Source organism: Poromitra crassiceps (assembly GCF_964638095.1).
Source record: "Poromitra crassiceps genome assembly, chromosome: 3".
NCBI classification, from domain to species: domain Eukaryota; kingdom Metazoa; phylum Chordata; class Actinopteri; order Beryciformes; family Melamphaidae; genus Poromitra; species Poromitra crassiceps.
Genome location: NC_139625.1, coordinates 56,017,345 through 56,040,642, shown reverse-complemented (window position 1 = coordinate 56,040,642; position 23,298 = coordinate 56,017,345). Strand labels below are relative to the sequence as shown.

The 23,298-nt window shown below is 42.5% G+C and overlaps 1 protein-coding gene across 2 annotated transcripts in view; it reads right to left on the bottom strand.

Moving 5' to 3' along the window:
* The window catches only part of hectd1 (HECT domain containing 1), a 167,895-nt gene that overhangs the window by 126,655 nt on the left and 17,942 nt on the right, over positions 1-23,298 (bottom strand). For both annotated transcript variants that reach the window (XM_083632869.1, XM_083632870.1), the window contains exons 3-6: positions 11,698-11,932; positions 11,343-11,570; positions 5,063-5,275; positions 4,363-4,693 (exon numbers count right to left, since the gene is read on the bottom strand). In XM_083632869.1, the coding sequence (XP_083488995.1) occupies positions 4,363-4,693; positions 5,063-5,275; positions 11,343-11,570; positions 11,698-11,932 (1,007 nt within the window). The remainder of the gene's footprint in view (positions 1-4,362; positions 4,694-5,062; positions 5,276-11,342; positions 11,571-11,697; positions 11,933-23,298) is intronic.

Here is a 23,298-nt window from a genome sequence, read left to right as displayed (position 1 = left end):
ATAAGTCCGCGTTGCGGTCGTTCTAGTTTTTCTATTATAATCATTTTACTTAACTCAAGTTTATATATTAGGGATGCACGATATTGATTTGTAGAGCCGATACAATAACCGATATATATATATATGCTTCTCCTGGCCGATAACCGATACGATAAACAGATAATTATTTAACATTTTTGTATTAAAGAAATAAGTTCTTAACCTGTATTTTATGCACACCTGGGGTTAAAAAAAAAGAAGAAAGGGCAGATGTAGTGAGCAAAGATGGATTATTTAATATTCCATAGCTCTGACCTAACCAAATCTGACATCACTATTGTAAACACAAACAACACTTCTGATATAATATGATTGTTTTAGTAAAGTGTATCACTCAATAGTCAATACAAAAAATAATGGCTTTTATAGAACCGAAAGCCTATAGCAGCTTAGTCTGCAGATAAAACACAAAAGGCATAGTAATTTAGACCCTTATTGGCATGACGTTACTGGCAACATATGAGCTGTCTGAATTTTGCATTGGGGCCAGTTCTATTCACCTTATTCTTTGCCCACACATGGACGCTTCCGCATTACGTCATTTCGTAATAGTATTTCCGTTTTGACTTGCCAAAAACCCCGCAGGCAAAATGGCCGCGCACACTCCCCTCCTAAAGTGGCAAAATTACTCCCCCATAAACTAACATATCTTGGCCAATACGTATGTAACATACAAAATAAAACAACCCGTAATATCTTAATTTTATGTAGAATGCAGAGGACATGTAACTGTTTAGTTAAACTTGCATTCCAGGAATATTGTGCTCTAAAGATGACGTTAGTGGAGTCGAGGCTGCGATTCGAAATAACGCATCCGAGATAGAAAACGTTATGAATATAGCCACGTTATAAACAACAAACTAACGCTGGTGATCCGTATGGAAACAGTGTTACTCGAAATGGTTAAAAGTTATATCAATTTGGTCATTCAGTGGCATTTTACTGTAGGGCTGTAAATCTTCACTGGCCTCCCGATTCGATTCGATTACGATTCATCTGTCAACGATTCGATTCGATTCGATTAAACGATGCATCACGATGCATCGCGATGCATCTTAAATCGATGCATCACTTTTTCCGCAATACATGATTTATTTTTTCTCACTTTCTTTTTTCTCACTGTGTGGCTACTTTTAAAATAAAAGTGCATTTGGAATTGCATTGTATTATGATCCATAATTAAAATAAACAACTGCATGTACTTACATTCTATTTTATTTGATTATAAAAAATAAAATAATTTTTTTTTTTTTTTTTTTTTTTAAATAATCGATTTTTGATATTTGTTAATCGATGCAGAATCGTGCACGTCCGCATCGCGATGCATCGTATAATCGATTATTTTTGACACCCCTATTTTACTGCCATATAACATAACTAACTAGCGGCTAATATTAGCCACAGAAGGCAACTAGCGCTGAACCGGAAGAACAAATACGTTTGTGTTGAACGCGGAAGAGAGAAAAAGTGGGCGTGGTGAATAAGGTGAATAGTGAGGCATGGAAAGCCTCACTCTAAGCCATATCTGTGTTGTTTCACTTTTGACTGAAAAATGCTCCCTCTAGATTAAAGAAAAGACACTGTGATGTTGACTGGTGTGTTTTCATGTAAATGTGCGCATTAGTTTTCCTTATTATTGGTAGATCATGACTGCCCCGCAGCTAGCTACGTTAGCTTCACGTTACCTTACATGTAACGTTAGCGTTAGTTGCTTTTGGAGACACAAACCCTGGACATTTCATTTCGGGTAATGCATGAGGTTCTCTATGGTTTACGCCAGCTCTGGGAGTATGAAGTGCTTTAAATGTGGGGATGTTTGGTCACAACAAGCTTGTGGACCGCTGCCTGCTGAACTACTAGGTAGGCCACAACCAGCTAGCTAACGTTAGCCACCACAAAAGCTAACGTTAACGCCAAACAAATCCGCTGCCTCCTCCCCACATTTGGTTTAGCGTAACGCCAGCTCAGACTTTCCCCTAATCTCAGAAACCTTGCGGGACATGTATTGCAAATTGCAATAGTGTTGTTATCATTTGAAACTGTCAACAGCCACACTGGAGGTGGCCATGTTTCGCCAGCTGCTTGTGACGTCTCCACTCCACTTCCAATGCAAAACAAAGCCAAGTTGGCGTATTATCGGGGGCTATTTTATCGGCTAAAATGTCATTATTGAAATAATAAATAATAACGCAAAATGGCCATATCGGCCGATAAATATCGTATATATATTAGGGGTGCTCCGATCCGGCTAAGCCACGATCCGATCCCGATTCCTGGGGTCACGATCCGATTCCAGAATCGATTCTCGATTCCAGCGATTCTCGATTCCAGAATCGAGAATCGATTCTCAATTATGTAGTTTTATATTGCAATAACACACAAAGGTAATATAAGACAAAAAATGACAAATGTATTAATGCTGAACTTCAAATTCAACTTCTGTATTACAGTCAGGGCCTAAATTCATTTTGCAAACTAGGGGGAATTCCCCCCTTATGTTCTTCAGATAAGATGGATTTATAGGCTGGGGGGGATCTGTAGACTTTGAGAAGGATTTATAGATTTTGGGGGGAATACATTAACCAGAGTTCTTAACTCATTGAGTGCCATGGACGGACATGTTCGTCATTTCAAATAGTAACGTAGAGTGCCAAGGACGGACATGTTCGTCAATTGCGTTTTTTGACGGTGGGGCGTCGATCAAAGCCTTCTGCCTCTCCTGTACAAATATTATAGCTATTGGAGGTCTATAACCTATTTTACAGAACCCTTAGGTGGCGACAGTGCTCTCCAGGTTAACAGAAAGGCAGAGAAAAACAGAGAATAAGTCGTTGGGGAAACGGAAATCGCATCGCATCCGTATGCATCGATATGCATGAAGCGTTTTAACGTTAGATGTGCCTGCAGCAGGCAGCAGCCAATCTGCTCCCACAATTGAGCTCCTCCATGTCCGCTGCGACAGGCTGTCGCCGACAGCCCATTCGCATGATCAGCCGTTATTATTCTCAACTGGAAGCATACAGTAGTAGCCGGTGACAAACACACGCGGAAAAAGCTGGATGTCGCTGACGCGCACCCTTCACAGTGCAGAGCAAACTCAGCAGAGAGCCACCTCCCATAAGGAGGAGTGTGCAGTTGAGGCGGGGCGGGGCGGGGGGGGCACGCAGAGCAGCACACAACACTGACCCAGACAGACCCAGGCAGCAGGACAGGGTTGGCAAACGCAAGCCAGAATATCCGATGCCCACCAGCAGCAAATCAAGATCAGCAAGAAGCTGCAACCAGCAGCGCACGCAGGGGCCAGCGCTGCTGGTTGCAGCTAAAAATATTATTCTGCCAAACAAAATTCCCTGGCCTTCACTGTTTTATTGAAGGAAATTATTTTTGAGGTGTGACTACATCAGAAAATTAGCTTCAGAGTCAGTGATGTGTTTGAAATGTTTAATTTCACAAAAGGGCCATTATCTCAGCTTCTAGAAAAAAACTGCTCTTTTTTGTTAAATCAAGCTATCTTCTCCGGCTGATAACTAAAGAACGGAAAATGATATCAATAAACCTGTTTTTGCTGATGATAGAAAAGAGTCTCATCGTTCTTTTTGCGTGTTCATTGTTTACATAGTAATATCACACAATATTCTGTGGGCCTCGAGAAATCACTGAAAAAAGCTCTGAAACTCTGGCACTGGGAGCGTCCGTTCTCCAAAAGTGGCTGGCACTCAATGAGTTAAGTGCAAGAGGTGGTGGCACCATGGCAGTACAGTACACAAATGACATGAACATTTGGACACTTATTCAGCCAGTATCTTGCATGTTGCGTTCAGGTGCACTGTAAAAAAAAAAATGATTTTTTTTTGTTTTTTTTACGATTTTAAGAATCGATTCTTGGGAGTTTGGAATCGATCCAGGAATCGTGGCATTAAGAATCGCGATCCTTTCAGAATCGATTTTTTGGAGCACCCCTAATATATATATATATATAAATATATATATATATATATGTTCTATTTGTGTTTTTGTATTTCTAGTTATTTATCATTATTAAATTCCCAGTGAAGTTTATTGTTTCAGTGCACTGATGTAATTTTGGGCACATACAGTCATATATTTGCCAAGTGTTTGATATTTGAGGGATCATTGCAAAAATGTGTGTAATAATGTGTACATATATAATGTAAGAATATCGGCCGATATATCGATATCGGATTTTTGTTTGTTTTGGTGCTCCCTTGTATCGGTCCCAAAAATCCAGTATCGGCCGGGCTCTACTCTCAACGAGACAACATGGTTAAATAAAGGTTAAAAGAAATATCTATAGTGTGGTACCTCCGGTGTCGATAGCATCGATCAGAGCGTCAGTGTCCTTGCTCCTGATACAGTCTATGAGCTGGCGGTGGGACCTCTCTCCGGAGCTGTCCAGGCGTCTCAGGCCGGGGATGCGGCCCGTGGAGCCGGCTGCAGACTTGGGCAGAGCCTTCCTGCCTTCAAACAGCAGCACCAACAGCAGGTCCACGAGCCGCATGGTGTCCAGCACGCAGCGCTCGTCTCCAGCCAGCGCCGCCTGCATGGAGTCAGGCAGCGCAGAGCGCAAGAGGTCAGAGGTCACGAGCGGTGACCCCCGGCACAGAGTGGACAGCAGGCTCACGATCGTCGACACCTGGTTGGAGAGTAGGGATGGGCATTTAAGTCATTTCAATATTCAAGTACTCTCATTAAATAATGAACAAGTACTCAAGTTTAGTTGTTTATTAAAAATATAATGTAAATAAATAATTGCTTCATTTTTTGCATAATAATACGGGTGGTCTGTGTCCGAGTTTTGTTACGTTAAGCTATCGTAGGCTATAGGAATGTAAGGATATCTAATGACTATATGGTAATGCTAGAGCAGGGATAATCTGCTTTGGTTTGGTTTAAATCAATTAAACCAAACCATACCCATACAAGTTCTATGCACAGTATTGAATTTAATTCAGGTATCGGAATGGGATTGGAACTGAAACACAGTGGATGTGTGCATCTCTACCTGGTTGCTGAGTTTGGAGTCGGCAGGGGAGGGAGCGGCGCCCGTGGAGGTGCGGCCCGGCTTACAGGAAGAGGCAGGGCCTGTGCCAGCGGCCGCCATGCGGGACAGCAGCTCCTCCGATAGGCCGTGTTTGGCTAAGGGGGCGGGGTCAACACCGCGCCGTGTGAAGCGGTCAGCTAACGAGGCGAAGCAGCGCAGGGCACCGTCTGACACCTGGAGGAAAGAGAGAGAGGGACTGATAAATACTGGAACATCTTAGGGCTGGGTGATAAAACGATAGCAATATATACCGATGATAGACATGTCATCAATACAATGAAAAAAGAAAAAAGTTTGATAGTTTAACTCGCAACTGCATGAAAAAACCAAGAGCGCTTCTCCTCCATGAAACAGCCTCCATATCACCCCAGTCCTCAGGGATCTTCACTGGCTTCCCATACCATACAGGATAACCTATAAATTGATGCTTATCACTAGAGCCCGACCGATATATCGGTCCACCGATATGATCGGCCGATGACCGATATATTGGTATCGGCCGATATGTTGGCCGATATGCCGATATTTTTTTATTTTGTATTTTTTAACACATTCACTGCCAACAGTTTTTTTTTACTGTAGGTAGCTTCTGCCAAGGGTTTTTTTGAGGATTCTGGCTCATCTTTCAAGAGCCGAGGATTATTTTCTGCTAGGACTTTGTGAACACAAAATATCTCAAAATAACTAATAGAATGTGTGCTTTCTCTGTCTAAAAGAGTTAGTTTGTAGAGTTAGTAGTTATGTAGGCATTAGCAGTTGAATACAGCATGGTTTCAGCGTCTGAAAAGGAAAGCTGAGATAAATGCCTTTTTGTGAAATTCGATAGAACAGTCACTTTAACCATTTATTTTTGGCATCAGTAAGACATCAGACATCTAAACAATAGTTCTGAACAGTAATTTCCTCCATAACAGCACCCCCACCCCCCTCTCCTTCAAACTCCTCCCTCCGTGGGTGTGTCTCTGGTGGCTTTGCAGCGTTTGTCACAAGCGAGTTTCTGCTGCCTGTCTGTGCTGCCTGGCTGCTGGCGGCCCCTCACGGGCGAGTCTGGATGGGGCTCGCTCGTTTCTTGGGGTTTCGGTTGAGAGCTTTGATGAAGCTTTGTGCGATTCTGGGCTTTATGCTGCGTGTTTCAAAGTGTGTTGCACCCAGTCTATTTTTGGAACCCCCCACCGTTGTGCGCCACCGTTGTGCGCCACCGTTGTGCGCCAGCGCGAAAGCGTTTTCGCCAAACCATTCTACAGTATGAGAATGGTTTCCTCACGCTTTTCCCTGCAGTTTTGGCTCGGCTTTCTCTAGTCTGGAGAGCACTGTCGCCACTTAGTGGGTCGGTGGAATGGGTTGTACACGTTCGGTGGCTCCCATATTTTTATAGGAGATGTAAAAGGGTTTGATCCACGTCCCACCGTCAATTTTTTTTTTTTTTACGAGATAACTGTCCAACGGCAGTCAACCGTTGGATTTTTTTTGACGAGATAACTCGTCGACGGCAGTGAACGTGTTAAGTCATAGACATGTTGTGTATATTTGATCTTTTTTCTTAACTCAAGTTATATTTTATATTTGTTCTATTTGTGTTTTTGTATTTCTAGTTATTTATAATTATTAAATCCCCAGTTCAGTTTACTGTTTCATTGCATTTATGTCATTTTGGACAATAAAGTTTATTGATAAGCTGTAAAATATCCTGCCCACATTACATATCTCAAGTCATGTCAAGTCATATCTTTGTCAAGTGTTTGATATTTGAGGGATCATTGCAAAAACATTGTGTAATATAATGTGTATATTTAATATAAGAATATCGGCCGATATATCTATATCTGAATTTTTTTACTCCCTAATATCGGTATCGGCATCGGCCTCCAAAATCCAATATCGGTCGGGCTCTACTTATCACCTTCAAATCCCTGCACGACTCTGCTCCAAACTACCTCTCTGAACTCCTCCCCTTTCACTGTCCTACTCGTTGCCTCCGTTCCTCCAGCCTTGGTCTTCTGGCTCTCCCCAAGACAAGGCTACGCACTGTGGGAGACAGGGCCTTCTCCTCCGCTGCTCCTCGTATCTGGAACACACTTCCTCCTGCAATCAGGGCAGCGGATAGTGTAGACTCCTTGAAGTCCCTTCTCAAAACCCACCTTTTTAGAGAAGCTTATCATTTATAAATGTTTTGTTGTTTTGCCCTCATTGCTTTTTTATATATATCCTAATTCCTTCGTCTTAATGGTTTTTAACTCTACTGTTTATTATGTTGTAAAGTGCTTTGAGTTCTTGAAAGCCCTATATAAATTGTATTATTATAAACGTTACAAAGAATTCAATGTGAGTTTCAATTAACGTTAACGTAAATTGATAACTTGTTGAACATGTGTTCCATATTAATAAGATTACGAGCCCACAGTGTTTTGTGCGACCGGGACATCAACGTTAATGCAATCTGGGAAGCCAGAGTCTATTTCGGCATGTAAATAGACTAAAACGTGGACTGCTAAACGCCAAAATTCATATATACATATTCACTAGTATGGTGAACAACGCCGGTACAACAACAGAGCAGTACTGCGTGGAAGTCCGGGGCGGGAGATTCGCGCTGTACAGGAAGCCTCAATTTTTTTTTACTGCTGTCGCAGACTCTATTTACGTGCCAAAATAGACTCTGGGTTCCCAGATTAACGTTAATGTTACACACCAATTTCACAAATGCGTAGGGGGAACTGTTATGCTGGGACACATCTTTTCTGTTGTGTTTTCTGGCAGGCAGAGAGAGGAGACGCTAACATTAGCTGTGGGGTTTGGAGTGACATATAGGAGCGGGTCTAAGCCAGCTACCGGCCAGCTGTTGTGTTTCCCAAGCCACCTCCAATTCCGGGTAGCTTGTGAGCTGCGGCAGGAAATAAATACGCTCCATTTGAGCTAAAGAGAATAACCATTACCTGCCTCCCTTCTTCTGCTAGTTAGCCACACGCCACGCTACAATATGAAAGTGAAACGATAGACATTTTCTATCATGAAAATGTTTTTTTTTACACCAATTAATTTAGGAGAAATGGGCTGTCTCGTGTTTCTCACGTGCAGCATGATCGGCTGCATAGATCGGCAACAAAGAAATACAGTATCTGCAATCACCCGATCGCATATTTGAGGTCAAGATCGTCCGATTCCGATCGCGTGCCGTTCGATCGGTGCACCTCTATGCAGCACTAAGTGCAGAACAACAAGGACGCACCGCAGCCAGCCCAAAGCCAGCTGTAGCAAAGGAACCCATAACAGCATAACTCCATCAGCTAAGCAGAACTGCCCAGCAGGACCACGAAGCAGCCCTCCAACGGACCTCCAACACGTCTCCCTCGCTCCCCAGCCCTCCAGACAGCGCCTGACAAAGGCTATTCCACTTAACAAAGTGGGATACACATGAGGCTTATGGTTCTGGGCAGAGAAGAGTTAGATACATTCACATGTATGCTATACTGTTTGAATTGTGTGATACACTGCTAATCGATTTGTGAACAAACTGAACAAGTCATTTATTATACACCGAGCTGCTAGAGCGATTGTGATTCCCGTCACTAGACACCCAGATCCTCCATTTAACCCGTGTTACATGTGGTGACGGAATCACAGTGGCTTGTCTAATTGATGCCAATAATGCTAGTAAATGTTTGTACCAAAATAGTAATGTAAAAAAAAGATGCGCTTTCTATCAGTCCTACATGCCTTTAATGGAAGGCAGATGGCTCAGGGGTGACACTGTGGTCGTATATCTTTTCTGCCAAGGGTTTTATCCCTTAATCATATTAACCATATTGCTGGAGGTGTACTGTCCTCCCCCATCTGGCTCCCAGCCAGGAGAGAGGGCAAGTTGGCTGTGTCCAGCCCGGGCAGTGCGACTGTACATTGAGGCAACACAGTGCTTTAGACGCTCAGAGCAGCTGTTTGTCTGCTACAGCGGGAAAGACAGGGGGACGAGCACCGTCTTGACAGAGGCTGTCCCATTGGATTGTTGCCACAATCAAGAAGTTGCAGGTAGACCTGCCCCCTCTGATATTGTCTATCATTCTACCAGGAGTGTGGCCACATCCTGGGCGGCAATGAGGGGGGTGTCTGGCAGCGTCCTGGACAGCGCCTTGCACGTTCTCGAGGCTCTATCGCCTTAATGTGGCAATGGGAACATTTTGGCTGATACCGATAACCGATATTAACATTGCAACATCGGACTGATGTTAAAAAATGACTAACATCTGCCGATACCGATATGATTGCCGATATATCGTGCATCACTAGTTCTGTGGATTCCTGGATGAATTCCTGGATTTCCTCATAACCCTCTGGGCGAGAAGATTCTGAGATGGCGGCAGTGGGCTACGGCACGCTATTTATAGCGGGAACGTGCGCGTAGCCCCATGTCGCGTACATGACTTCGTTTGCATAACAAGCTCGCCTGCGCGGGGCGCGAGGTCATTATTCACAGTGTTTAACTGCCACTGGCAGTCATCCAGGAATTCACAGAACCATAGTTACCTCCGTAACTTACGTTAAGAATGATAAGTGACTGAGGTTAGGGTTGGTGTCTCGTAGACCCCTTGCGTGGGATCTCATGCGCATTGTCTTTTGCAAGCACATAAGCACTTTGTGCGGCTGATAGCACCAAGTTGTAATGATGAATGTCAATTATGTATTTTTTTCCCCTTTTTCTTGTTTCCCCTATGTATGAGCCTGTTTGTCTTGTTCGTATGTTCTATAAAAATTTAAAATAAAATGTAAACAAAAACTAAAGAGGTTTGAGTTGCCTGGCACGCACTGGCTCAGATACCTGCAGATCAGAGATTATGTTTGATCCTAGATTAATGCCTTTGAAGCGCTCCCAAACGAGCATGCATTTTTCAATGTTTTACTGAGGCCTCCTCACTCCAAGCATCTCATCTCTAGATTTGTATGTCTGTTTGACAACTGCAACACATCCTCTACTGAGAGGATTAGATAAGCGTGGCAGGGGGAACTTGGTATTGATTTATCTGACATTATATGGGAAAGGAGTCTGTCTGTGGTACAACTCTGCTCAGTTAATAGCAGACACCAGCTGATCCAATTTAAAGTCGCTCACCGTCTGTACTATTCTAAGCATAAGTTGCACCGGATCTACCCTTCCATCTCACCACTGTGTGACAGGTGTCAGAAGGCACTGTGTATCATGCTTTCTGGTTCTGCCCTTCACTGACAGGATTCTGGGCCAAAATATTTGACTGGTACTCTAAGGCAGTGGTCCCCAACCACCAGGCCGCGGACCGGTACCGGGCCGCAACGCATTTGGTACGGGGCCGCGAGCAGGTCCAAAAAATATATATATAATAATAAACATAGGCTATAATATTATAGGCTGTGTGTGGTAGTTGAAACATAGTTTCAAGTTGACGTTTATTTATGTTTGTAGTTTAAACAAAAACATAAATACTGTATAGGCTACATACAGTACAACACAAAAGGCTGTTATTTGCCCTGGCGAGTAAATATATATGTAACTAAAACCATTAAAATTGACAACCGGTCCATGACTTTTTTTCCCATGTATCTACCGGTCCTTGGCACAAAAAAGGTTGGGAACCCCTGCTCTAAGGCCTACAAAATAACCCTTCAGCCGGAAGCAGAACTCGCCATCTTTGGCTGCTCGGAGTCCTCCCTGAACTTCCCTACAGCTGTGCAACAGTCTCTGACAATGGGGACAATTGTTGCAAAAACTCATTCTGAAGGAATGGAAGTCCCCCTCTTCACCTCCTTTTCAATTGTGGTTGATGGACATGATCTCTGTTATACGGATGGACAGGCTCAGGATCCTGAGAACCAACTCACTTAGAAAATTTCTAACAATCTTGGATGCGTTTCTAGCCTACCTCGATGAGGTTAGGGGCGACGGGTGACTCGCCTGGCTGGTTTCTCATGGACCCCTCGCGCAGGATCCCATGTACATTTCTTTTAAGCACATATGCGCCTTATGTGGCTGGTAGCACCACGTTGTAATATTGAATGGTGATGTTTGTGTGTTTTTTCTTTCTTTTCCTGTGCCCGTTTTGTCTTGTTTGTGTACTGCTCTATTAAAAAATTTAAAACATTTCAATAATAAAAGTCGATTTTGATAATAAAAACGATTATTCGACATTTCTAATTTCATTGCCCATCCCTAGCCTGCAGTGACAAAGTGTATCAGTGTAAGAACTCTCATGGGGCTGGCGCTGAGACGAGTTGTTACCTGGTGGTCTTCATGTTTGAGCAGGCTGGACAGAGACTCTACACACGTCTCCAGAGAGCCGTCTTGAGGCTCCATCTTGCTGCAGAGGCGGGAAACCACGGCCATGGCCGAGTGCAGCGTGTCTTTATGGACCAGGTGACCGCTGTCTCTGATGAAGCTCAGCACACAGTTCAGACCGCCGGACTCGAACACGGAACCAGACTCTCTGGTACAGATCAACTCCAAAACCTGGAGAGGAGGGGGTTTATATTACATGAATACAGTCAACACAGTCACCTGCAAACAGGACCCAAAAAAAAACCTGCTTGTGCCCCAGCTGGTACCTTGATCATGGACCATAACCCCCGGCTCGTACCTTCACACATTGCTCTGCCAGGTCGCGGCTGGTGCGGTTGTTCAGCTCCACCACCACCAGTCGGTTGCACAGGGCCTTGATGGCTCCGTCCACGCCCACGATCCTGCGCGTGCATTCAGCGGACACATCCAGGTAATATGTGATGGCCCGCGCAGTCACCTCCAGCACATTGTCCGGGGCGCTCTCATCCAGGAAGATCTTACACAGAGCGGGCAGGAAGGTCCGAGGAGGACAGCTGAGGAGACAGTAAATTTAGTCTTGGCTTAGTCCTGTGTCAAATGTCCTTGTTAGTTTTTATCATATTTAGTCAAACTCATCCTCTTTTTGTTTAGTCAAGTTTTAGTCAATTAAAGTTTGAGTATTTTAGTCTCGTCTTAGTCAATGAAACTAAAGGTCTGAACAATTTAGTCTCGTCTTAGTCTTGGGGAAAAAGGTAGTCGACATTTAGTAGTAGTCTAACATTTTTCATCATAGTTTTCGTCGACGAAATTAACACTACTTGTAATGTCATCTAGGAATACAGGCAGATTCTACTGTTTACCTCAGTGGAAGTTTCTCTGGATAAGAGACAAAGGCCAAATTCAGACAGTCCGGCTGTAGTCCATCACTTCACCCCCCCCCCTTCTGCCTTCTCCCCTTCAAAACAAGCATGTGTGCGAGCAAACCAGGAAAAGACGAGTGCTGAGGCAGGCAGCTTTCATTGACAAACTAAACCGGATGATTTTTATTTGATTGATTGATGTCTTTATTTATTGATGCAATAGAACAGGATCGCGCAGGACAATACAAAGAATATTGATCAAAAGGATAAAAACACAAAGCCCTAGAGCTTGTTTCCATTGTGGTCCTTTGTATAAGACAAGTGGAGTGAATGTACAGTGGGTTCGGAAAGTATTCAGACCCCCTTCAATTTTTCACTCTTTGTCATATTGCAGCCATTTGCTAAAAGCAATTCATTTCATTTTTTTCCTCGTTCATGCACACACAGCACCCAATATTGTCAGAAAAACACAGACTTGTAGACATTTTTGCAGATTTATTACAAAAAAAAAACACTGAAATATCACATGGCCATAAGTATTCAGACCCTTTGCTGTGACACTTGTATATTTAACTCAGGTGCTGTCCAATTCTTCTGATCATCCTTGAGATGGGCCTACACCTTCATTGTGCTTAATTATATAGATTGGACTTGATTGGGAAAAGCACACACCTGTCAATATAAGACCTTACAGCTCACAGTGTAAAGTGACCAGGACTCTTCCTCGAACTGGCCATCCGGCCAAACTGAACATCTGGGGGAGAAGAGCCTTGGTGAGAGAGGTAAAGAAGAACCCAAAGATCACTCTGGCTGAGCTCCAGAGATGCAGTGGGGAGATGGGACAAAGTTCTAGAAAGACAACCATCACTGCAGCCCTCCACCAGTCGGGGCTTTATGGCAGAGTGGCCCGACGGAAGCCTCTCCTCAGTGCAGAACACATGAAAGCCCGCATCGGGTTTGCCAAAAAACACCTGAAGGACTCCCAGACTCTGAGAAATAAAATTCTCTGGTCTGATGAGACCAAAATCGAACTTTTTGGTCTTAATTCTAAGCGGTATTTGTGGAGAACACCTGGCACTGTTCATCATCTGCCTAATACCATCCCTACAGTGAAGCATGGTGGTGGCAGCATCATGCTGTGGGGGTGTTTTTCAGCTGCAGGGACAGGACGACTGGTTGCAATTGAAGGAAAGATGAATGCAGCCAAGTACATTGATATCCTGGACAAAAACCTTTTCCAGAGTGTTCACGACCTCAGAATGGGCCGAAGGTTCACCTTCCAACAAGACAATGATCCCAAGCACACAGCTAAAATAACGAAGGAGTGGTTTCAGAACAACTCTGTGAATGTTCTTGAATGGCCGAGCCAGAGTCCTGACTTAAATCCAATTGAGCATCTCTGGAGAGACCTGAAGATGGCTGTCCACCAACGTTCACCATCCAACCTGACAGAACTGGAGAGGATCTGCAAGGAGGATTGGCAAAAGATCCCCAAATCCAGGTGTGAAAGACTTGTTGGATCATTCCCAAGAAGACTCATGGCTGTATTGGCTCAAAAAGGTGCTTCTACTCAATACTGAGCAAAGGGTCTGAATACTTATGGCCATGTGATATTTCAGTGTTTTTTGTAATAAATCTGCAAAAATGTCTACAAGTCTGTGTTTTTCTGACAATATTGGGTGCTGTGTGTGCATGAACGAGGAAAAAAATGAAATTAATTGCTTTTAGCAAATGGCTGCAATATGACAAAGAGTGAAAAATTTAAGGGGGTCTGAATACTTTCCGAACCCACTGTATGTGTGCATATGTGAGCGCGTGTGTGCGCGGGGAACATAACACAAAATACACTATGAAAGACTTCATACACACACAAAAACAGTACTTCACACTACATAGTACATACAAAAAACAACACTGCCCACATCAATCACCCAGTCATTTGATGACTGAATGATTGTGGAGTCAGACACAATGACAATCAGTCATTGTATGAATGACTACATACACGAAAAACAACACTTCACACATGAAAAGAGACGAGCTCATGAGAGAACAATGACCCTACAGGGGTTCCAATGCTTAAAAGAGACAAAAATGTAAGAGATTATGAACCATTTTGCGGTGGTCTTGAAAGGTGAACCTGGAAATAAGTAGCTTTATACTTTCAGGGAGACTTCCATAAAATTGCTGCAGAATATAAAAAGGTACATTTGCCCATTAAAGATTTAAATTAGAAAAGAACTATGTTGGTGGAGCTTCCGCTGGTGGAATATCCGTGTACATCACCGACTTTACAGAAATAGCCTCCAGTTTAAAAATCCTGTGGACCATACAGAGTTTGATTTGAGAGACCCTCTCCTCCACTCTGAGCCACCTGAGGCTGAGGAAGTGAGAGGAGAGGAGGTGGGTTTTGGGGTGTAGGCTAAGGATCACCCTTACAAGTTTGTTTTGGGAAGTCTGTAACCTGTTTTTAACTTTCATGGTGATGGCCGTGATGAACCAGGAGGAGCAGGTGTAGTCAAAATGACATTGAATCAGAGCATTTGCCAAAGTTACCAAGGCACTTCTATCAATGAAAGAGGAAAGTCTAGCTAATTGTTTTTATTTTTGATTAACTTTAGAAATTATCTTTAAGACCATGCTCTCTCCAGATAGTTTATTGTCAAGTATGCAACCAAGGTATGTAATCTCCTCCTTCGAGGAAACAGTTACATCACCAACCATAATTAAAAAGAACGGGGGACTTTTTTAGATTATAATTCAATCCAAATAAAATTGACTCAGTTTTACCCAGATGAAGTGATAGTTTGTTATCTAAGAGCTAGGGTTGTGCCGATTGGCGATCGGATCGTATATTGCCGACTCAATGGCTGAAATGACGATTGATTTTCCCTAGCCAATCTCGATCGCCCCCGCCCCCCCGTGTGTGGATGCTCCAGCAGTTTGACTGAGCAGTGTGTGTTCAGACCAGACCATTAACAAATGCTACTACAACAGACTGTGGTCGATGCAGCTAAGAATTACCGGTATACATAGATTGCAAATATCACCCAGCCTTCGTCATAAAATGAATGCTAGCTTGTCTCCCCTCTGCCTTAAGTGTAAGATAGAGGTGGGAGATTACTCTCACTGCATATGGTCATGTCCCAAGATAGAACGATACTGGTCAGACATAGTGCAGCAGTTGAGTGTCATTTTTGGTGTGGAGTTGGACCCGGAACCTGTCCGACTTATTCTTGGCCTTCCCCATAAGAAACTCGTTTATAAACATCACAAACGGCTATTTAATTTATTAACTTTTGCTGCTAGAAAAAATATTCTTTTATTTTGGATTAAAGACAAACCTCCAACAAAGAGGAACTGGCACCAGATAATTATGCAGCTTATGCCTCTGCAGTTCATGACATGTATGCTGCACTCAACAACCGATGTCTTTTATAAAGTATGGGAGCCTTATTTGAATTATATTGACCCTAACCTAGCAGAGACACTGACTATTGGATACCTCAACCGAAGTGATATTGCCACCTGATTCTTGCCTTTTTGCCTTGAACATCTAATTTAATTTATTTTATTGTATTCTCATTCATTTGTCCATCCTTTACTTTACTGTTGTCCACATCTATGTTTTTGCTAACTTGTGAAGTGTCAGAGCTGCCCTGTCTTTTTTGTTTTTGTTGTTGTCTTGTCTTGCAAAATTAAAAAATTGAATAAAAATATGATTGAAAAAAAAAATGCTACTAGCCTACTGCATTCAAACATGTTTCTGATGTCCGCAACGAGCCCACCAAAATCTTTAATTACAAATGTCCCTGCCATCACGCGTCCCCCGAGCCATCTCATCTCGTCTTCTCTTCTCATTCTCCACATGCCGCGCCGCCTGCCATGCAAAACTACTCTGTGCTCAGCTCCATAAGGGTTATATGTAGGCTAGATGTAGGCAGGCACAATGACCAATGAATAAAAAGTTGTTATACCGTAGTTTTGCCCCGCTGTCAGTCAGAGGCTGTAATTAATCATCCTACCTGTCCGTCATGCAGTGCTGTGGGAGGATGAAAGCAATCCATTCCAGTCTGTCCAAACTTAATTCCGATCTAATCTCAGTATGAGATGCAGGAAATATATTATAGTAGGCGATGTGTTTAGAAGAGCATTGTTACGTTGTCCAGACAGTCTTGCTATAGTATAGCATTATATTTTACATGTTTGCTATATTAAACTGCCATGAGATTTGTTTGCGGAGATGACGGCGGGGATGAAAGTCGCTGTGTGGTAGGGCTGTTGAAACGAATTTTGATATTCGAATATTATTCGAATTTAATAATTATGAACGAAATTCGATTATTAATTTTTTTAAAACGATTTTTTTTTTTTTTTTTTTAGAACACTAGAACAGTGACAAGTTCTGACAACATACTTGAAGAAAAGAGTGTTAACTGAAGTTGACTGTTGAAGCTGCTATACTGATGTAAACCTACCTGTAGCTCTTAAAATGTATGTTCATTCATTGTTAACTGAAGTTGACTGTTGAAGCTGCTATACTGAATGTAAACCTGTAGCTCTTAAGTGCAATACGTGACTGATTTTTTTTTGTTCATGGCTCATTGTTGTTTTGGCAAAGTTTACTTATTTGTTTATTGATAAGGAGCTCAAACAAAGGCTGTGTCTTTTTTATTATCAATTATTTTATTTTAGCATTTCAGACAGCACCAATACATCACTGATGAATATTAACTAAGCTCTGGTTATCTGACCTATTTTCTAATGCAATGAATGTATGTACATTGTACAAGGAACATGTTTTCTTAAATAAACATCATTGCTGGACTATTTGTGATAAGCCTAATATTATTTTGAATATTCATCCTCCATTCACTTTTCCATCTACATTTGGTAAAATGCTTAGAAAAAGTTTTACTTGGTCAAACCCAAAGATTCAGCTATATTTAGAATCAGAACATAACATAACATAAGAGAAGACAACAATTCACTCAGACCAAAAAAAAAAAAAAAAGATTTTTTTTTTAAAATTCAATTAAAAATTAATTAAAATATTCGAATATAATTCGAATATTAAAATGTATAAAGCACTGAAATTCGAATTTGATTATAGAGGGAGATTGACAGCCCTACTGTGTGGGGGGAGGCTCACTTTTAAAAGTCTGTAGGCTATGTGTGTCTATGTGCTTTGGTGCGACAATATCACTGCATCTCATATTCAGTTTAACATATTAGTATCTTATCTTATCAACGTTACTCCAAGCCGATGGTGAGCAGGCAAGGCAGTGGAGAATGAGAGTGGAAAAAAGAAAAGAGACGGACTGAGACGCAGATCAAAGGGCAAGCGCCGGAAAACAGGGTTGCAATCAGAACTTGCGATGACATCGTGCATTGGCGATGTCAAAGGGTGGCGATTGGACGATCTGACTGAGGTCAAGATCGCGCAACTCTATAAGAGCCATATACTGACCATGTGAAGCTCACTGCTCAACTTTCTTTCCACCTCCCCCTTGTCCTTGTGAGAGAACAGGCGGGCGGAGTCATCCGCAAAAAGGAACAGGTTGCAGTCACAGGCAGATTGCATATCATTGACATATTAAAAAGAAGAGGGGCCCTAAAATACTTCACTGTGGGACCCCACACTTAAGGGGGAGGGGACAGGACAGCGTACCATTAATGTCCACCACCTATTCCCCTACCCTCCAGGTAGGACATAACCCAGCTGTGGGATTAGGGATGTCAACCGATAACCGTTTAACCGATAATCGACCGTTAGAACATTAACCGATTAATACTATCAGTTAAACGGTTAAAAAAAAAGAATTCACGTCTCCTAAACACATGCAGAGAGAGAGAGAGAGAGAGAGAGAGAGAGAGAGAGAGAGAGAGAGAAGCGCATGGCCTGAAACCCGACACCTTGCTAATCTCACAGCGTTCAGCGCGCACTGATCAAACAGTAGTTTTTACCGTGTCCTAAAGATGCCGTGTCCAACACATCGCAGTTCGGAGAAATTGTTTCAGAACGGGACAGAGACGGATTGTTTGTAGACTGTATTCATTGACACTTTCAAGGCCGGTGTGAAAGCGGCTACTGACAGCTGCGTGCGACTCGTCTTCATAATGTGACACACAGAGAGCAGAGCCCTCGTCGCGTGTGTGAAGAGAGAGGAATAAGGGGTGAGACCAAAAGCAGGTAAACCACTGTGGGATTAGTGAGAATATTGCTAAAAGGAGAAGATAGATGCTGCGCACTTTGTCAGTGCGCCCTGCAGCCTGGGCTGTCGTCCGCTCAAACACTACTTCACCGGGCAGCTGCGTGTCAATTTTGTGCCTATAATATGCAATGCGTGCAGCTCTAAAGTATAGCCTATCGGAGGAATGTTTTTGTTTAGATGGCTGGAGGCTTCAACTTGTTTTTTTCTGCTTGTAGATGTAAAAAATAAACGCTTTCTAATGAAAAAAATCAAGCATTTGTTGTGGTAATTGTTTAATGGGGCACAGACAGTCAAATAGCGCATTTTAATCTTCTCGGTTAACCGACAGTTGTCGGCTAATGAGTGTCGGTTGTCGGTCAAGAAAAATTATGATTTTCGACATCCCTATGTGGGATGTGCTGTTGAAGCCCAGGGCCCTAAGTTTACACAATAGAACATCATGGTTAACGGTAGGGATGCACCGATCGATCGGCACGTGACCGGAAATGGCCGATTTTCACGTGATCTGCCTCGATCGGTGATCTGTTCCGGTCACTCTAAATAGCCGATTCTGTGAGCCGATTTTCACATGACGTGCGCGCACCCCAAAGCACCGAGACAGGCACCCAGCCACCACACCACACACGCCAGCATACCTTCCTCGTTGTGGATTTTTTTCACCGTCAGTGAAGTAGACAAAGCTCGCAGTTTGTCACACATGCAAGTCGAAAAGAAGCTCGGCTGGAGTCCAGTCAGAGCGGCTCGCTTCACCTCACTGGCCCCTCTGTCTCTGCTCTCTCTCCCCGGGAAGCGGTGCTCCAGCAACCCGCCACCGCGCACAGCCGGCTTGGCGAGGTGAACGCGGGCATTGTGTCCAGTATGATAACCATTCCCCGACCTGCTTTTCCATTCCACATCAGCGCTGCTGCCTCAGCCTGTCAAGTCATGTTGTAACGTTGATACAGGAGAGACTATTTGTTTCGTATTGCAAATAGAACGACATGAGAACGACAGACATAATAATAAAAATGCATCGGACTCACAAGTGTGCAACGTTTTCTGTGCGTGACGATATTTTTTCGGATGGCAGATAAAAATACGCATACCAAACTTCGGACTGTGTGTAAACTCCGCCTGATATTCAGACTGAAGATCGTTACTGTAACTCATAAACTCATTTCCCCTCTACTCAAGAGGACTGGTCTGGAGCCAGTCTATAAACTCCTTGTCCATGGATCATTTTGATGTTCTGTTGCACCTGTTTTCTTTTGGAAAAGTAAATGCATGATAGCTGTGGGATATAGGCTATTGGATTTAATTTAATTTTTGTATTCATTGTATTTGCACAAAAAAGCTCTGTCCAGTAGCCTAACCTGGAACACTTTTATTTTGAGTGTTTGAGTGAGAAGGTCCTACTTCATGCAAATGATAAGAATTGTTTATTTGTTTATTTGGATCCCCATTAGATGTAAGAATTGTTCTATGAATCTTAATTTTTAAACAAAGTTACAAAAACGTTTGTGTAAGCTGTCAATTGTTGTTTTTAGAAAAAAAAATCGGAATCGGCAAAAATCGGTATCGGCAAGTCAGACTATTCAAAAATCGGAAATCGGAATCGGCCAAGAAAATGGCAATCGGTGCATCCCTAGTTAACGGTGTCAAATGCTTTTTGGAGGTCCAACATGACCATTCCGCAGTATTTACCAGAGTCTACTTCCTTCCTGATATGATCAGTTTTAAAAAAGGAGGCAGGTGTCAGTTGAATGTGATTTTCTAAAACCAGACTGAAATTTGAACAGGAGTTCACGAGATGCGAGGTAACTGACAATTTGTTCAAAGATGACTCTTTCCATTATTTTAGATATGGAAGAGAGAATTTAATTGCTTCCTTTTTTGTGTAGGGGGATTACCCTGGCTTGTTTGAAAGCATGGGGAATGTGACCTTCTTTGATAGACAGATTGATTATATGGGTAATGAAGGGTGTAATGAATTAGGCTGCATCTTGAATGAACCTGCTTGTGATGTTATCAATACCTGTAGCTTTGGAAGGCTTAAGGGCCCTGAGCTTCAACAGCACCTCCTCCTCTGGCACTTCATTATAATGAAAAACATCCGTCCGGACTCCTAAACTTCTCAATATGATCTTTACCATACGGTCCAGAGTGGGAGGGTAATTTGCTTACCAAGGTGCTAGCAATGGTTGTAAAAAATGTATTAGAAATACCTACTACCAGAGATTTGTCTGAGGTGAGGGTACCTTCTGAGTTTAAGTTCATGTTGAGTTTTTGTTTGAGTTTTTTACTGTACCCCAATTGTTTTAAAGATTTCCAGAGCTTTTGAGGATCATCTTTGTTCTCAGCAATTATGTCATTATAGTACTCTAATTTTGCCTTTTTAATCAACCTATTGACTACATTTCTGAGCTTTTTAAACAAGCCGAAAGATGATTCATCCTTTTTTTTTTTTTCACGCAGACTGTCATTTCTGGCCATAATGGCTTCAATGATTGCTGCGCTAATCCAGGGCTCTGATCTTGTTTTGAACATGACTGATTTAACAGGGGCCAGCTGGTTAATAGCCCTTAAAAACACAAATTTAAAATAACACCAGGCTTCGTCTGCAGATGTCATTTTGAGAACACGTGACAAGTCCAATTTTCCAAACTCGTGCAATAAAGACTCATTATAGTTCCTCAAACCTCGTGGATCTAATTTTGACTGTGTGGTGACAGTTATTCACCGTTCTCAGAGTTTTACATGTACAATAATTGATTGCGTGATCACTTATGCCGTAATCAATTGCACCGCTATTGGAAATATTGGACTTGTCAGATGTTAGAACAAGATCAATAATAGATTGTGACGTAGGGGATACTCTAGTACATTGTGAGATTACAAAAAGCACTGAAGGCTTTATAAATGGAGCAGTCATTTTTTAAACATGTTTGTGTTCCAATCTCCAATTAGAACAGTTTCGCATTTCCCGTTGTCAATAGCTCTGGAAAATGTCTCTTCCAAACGATCAAAAAAGACTGATTGGGTCGGTGGTCTATACAAAACCCTGACTAAGAGGGGTTTCGTCTTGGGCAATAAAATGTCCAACCAAACAGCCTCGATATGGGCGTTGTCAAGATCAGTCCGCACGTTGAAGCAAATGTCCGACCGAATGTACCCACACACACCCCCTCCGTTCCGGTTTCTGTCTTTCCTTATGATTGTGTAATTTTGAATTTCAATCTCAGAATCACTAATGGAACAGTCCAGCCACGTTTCGGAAAATGAAATAATATGAGCCTTGTTGCTCTGAAACAGCAGCCTATTGTGAAGAGAACAGATATACAGCCACGATCTTTTGAGGGAGAAGAGAAGAGGAAAAGAGTGAAAGAAAGCAGAGCTGTGTGTGTGTGTGGGGGGGGGGGGGGGGTCTAGATTGGCCAGCGGAGCGTGACGTAGGGCTGCATCACCCAAAAATTTGATGGCCGAGTCCCGAGCTCTCTCGCCATACGACGCATACCCCTGCGTCGCCCACTGTCGGAGCCAGACAGACTACACCCATTGACTGTGTGCAAAAGCCTTCAGCCTATATCAATTGTTTTTAAGCTCAATAAACACTTTAATTTTTTAATATGTGTCCTGGATTTATCCCACTTGTCCTGTATTTGCAATCTTAAAGGACACATTGTCCTGCAGCTGTTTAGTATAGCGGAAACCCTGAGACAGACGCCACCAGTTTGTTGCCGGAGATCAAATCTATTTATACATCAAAGGTGGAAATGCCATATGGAAATGGACTGCCATGCACAAATCAGCCTTAAACCAATGTTTTGATGCTAGCCAGCTAACACCTGCTACCACTATGGTCCTGGTATGGTACCGGTACCTTTACAACCGGTAACAAATTGCAACGCAGAATTAGGTGCCTCAATTAGGTGCCATGCCTGAGCTTCAGAGTGAAATATCCACCCTCAGGTTAGGCCTGGGCGATATGGCAATTTTTTTTATCACGATATGTTTTCTTATATCGATCGATGTCGATATTTATCACGATATAAATTTATCAATAATACTAATTGCACATAAAAAGCACATGAAGAATTTTAGGGGCACAATTAAAATTCAATGCAGAGCGATATAGAATGTATAAGATACGACTCTATTAATCTCTGACCGGTTACAATTAAGTTGAATTCAATTCAAAGTATTCTCATGAGAGAGGCTCAATGCAGCTCATTGGCTATTGTTGTCATTAAATGATAACCCTTTATTTAGTCATCTGTTTGTCCATACTATTCACTTATGGCTTTTTAATGTAACTTGAGCCATTTGCATTTTCATCTTATTATAATTGTTCTATGCTTGTTACTTGTTTTCCCACTGGTCTTTGGTGTGCTTATTCTGTTGTGTGTATTGCATTATGTTGTTTTAATCATTAAAACAACATAATGCAACGTTACGTTCTTGGCATTAAATTAATGCAATGAACGTCTTGGTCCAAGGCTATGTGTTGATTATGCAGCTATAGTTAGCTGCTGTTGGTTTGATAAAGGAAGCAAAGACTGTTTAAACCATAGATGTGTAATGTTATTCGGATAGCTGCTATAGATGGTCTAACAGATAGCATAACGTTAGCAAGATTGTCAAGTATGAAGATATTAACGTTAGCGCGTAAGTTAGCGTTAGCTAACGCGATGTAGATGCTAATTTGATAGCATTCATGACAGCCAGCTTCCGCTACCCATAACCAGAACTACTGTCTGCTGCAGCTTTATCTCCCGTGTACAAATCAATTCCATCTGTTTATGTTACTCTTGCCAGGCCAGGCTCTAACTGGTTAGTAACAGCAACTCAGCCAGCCGACTGCGAGGC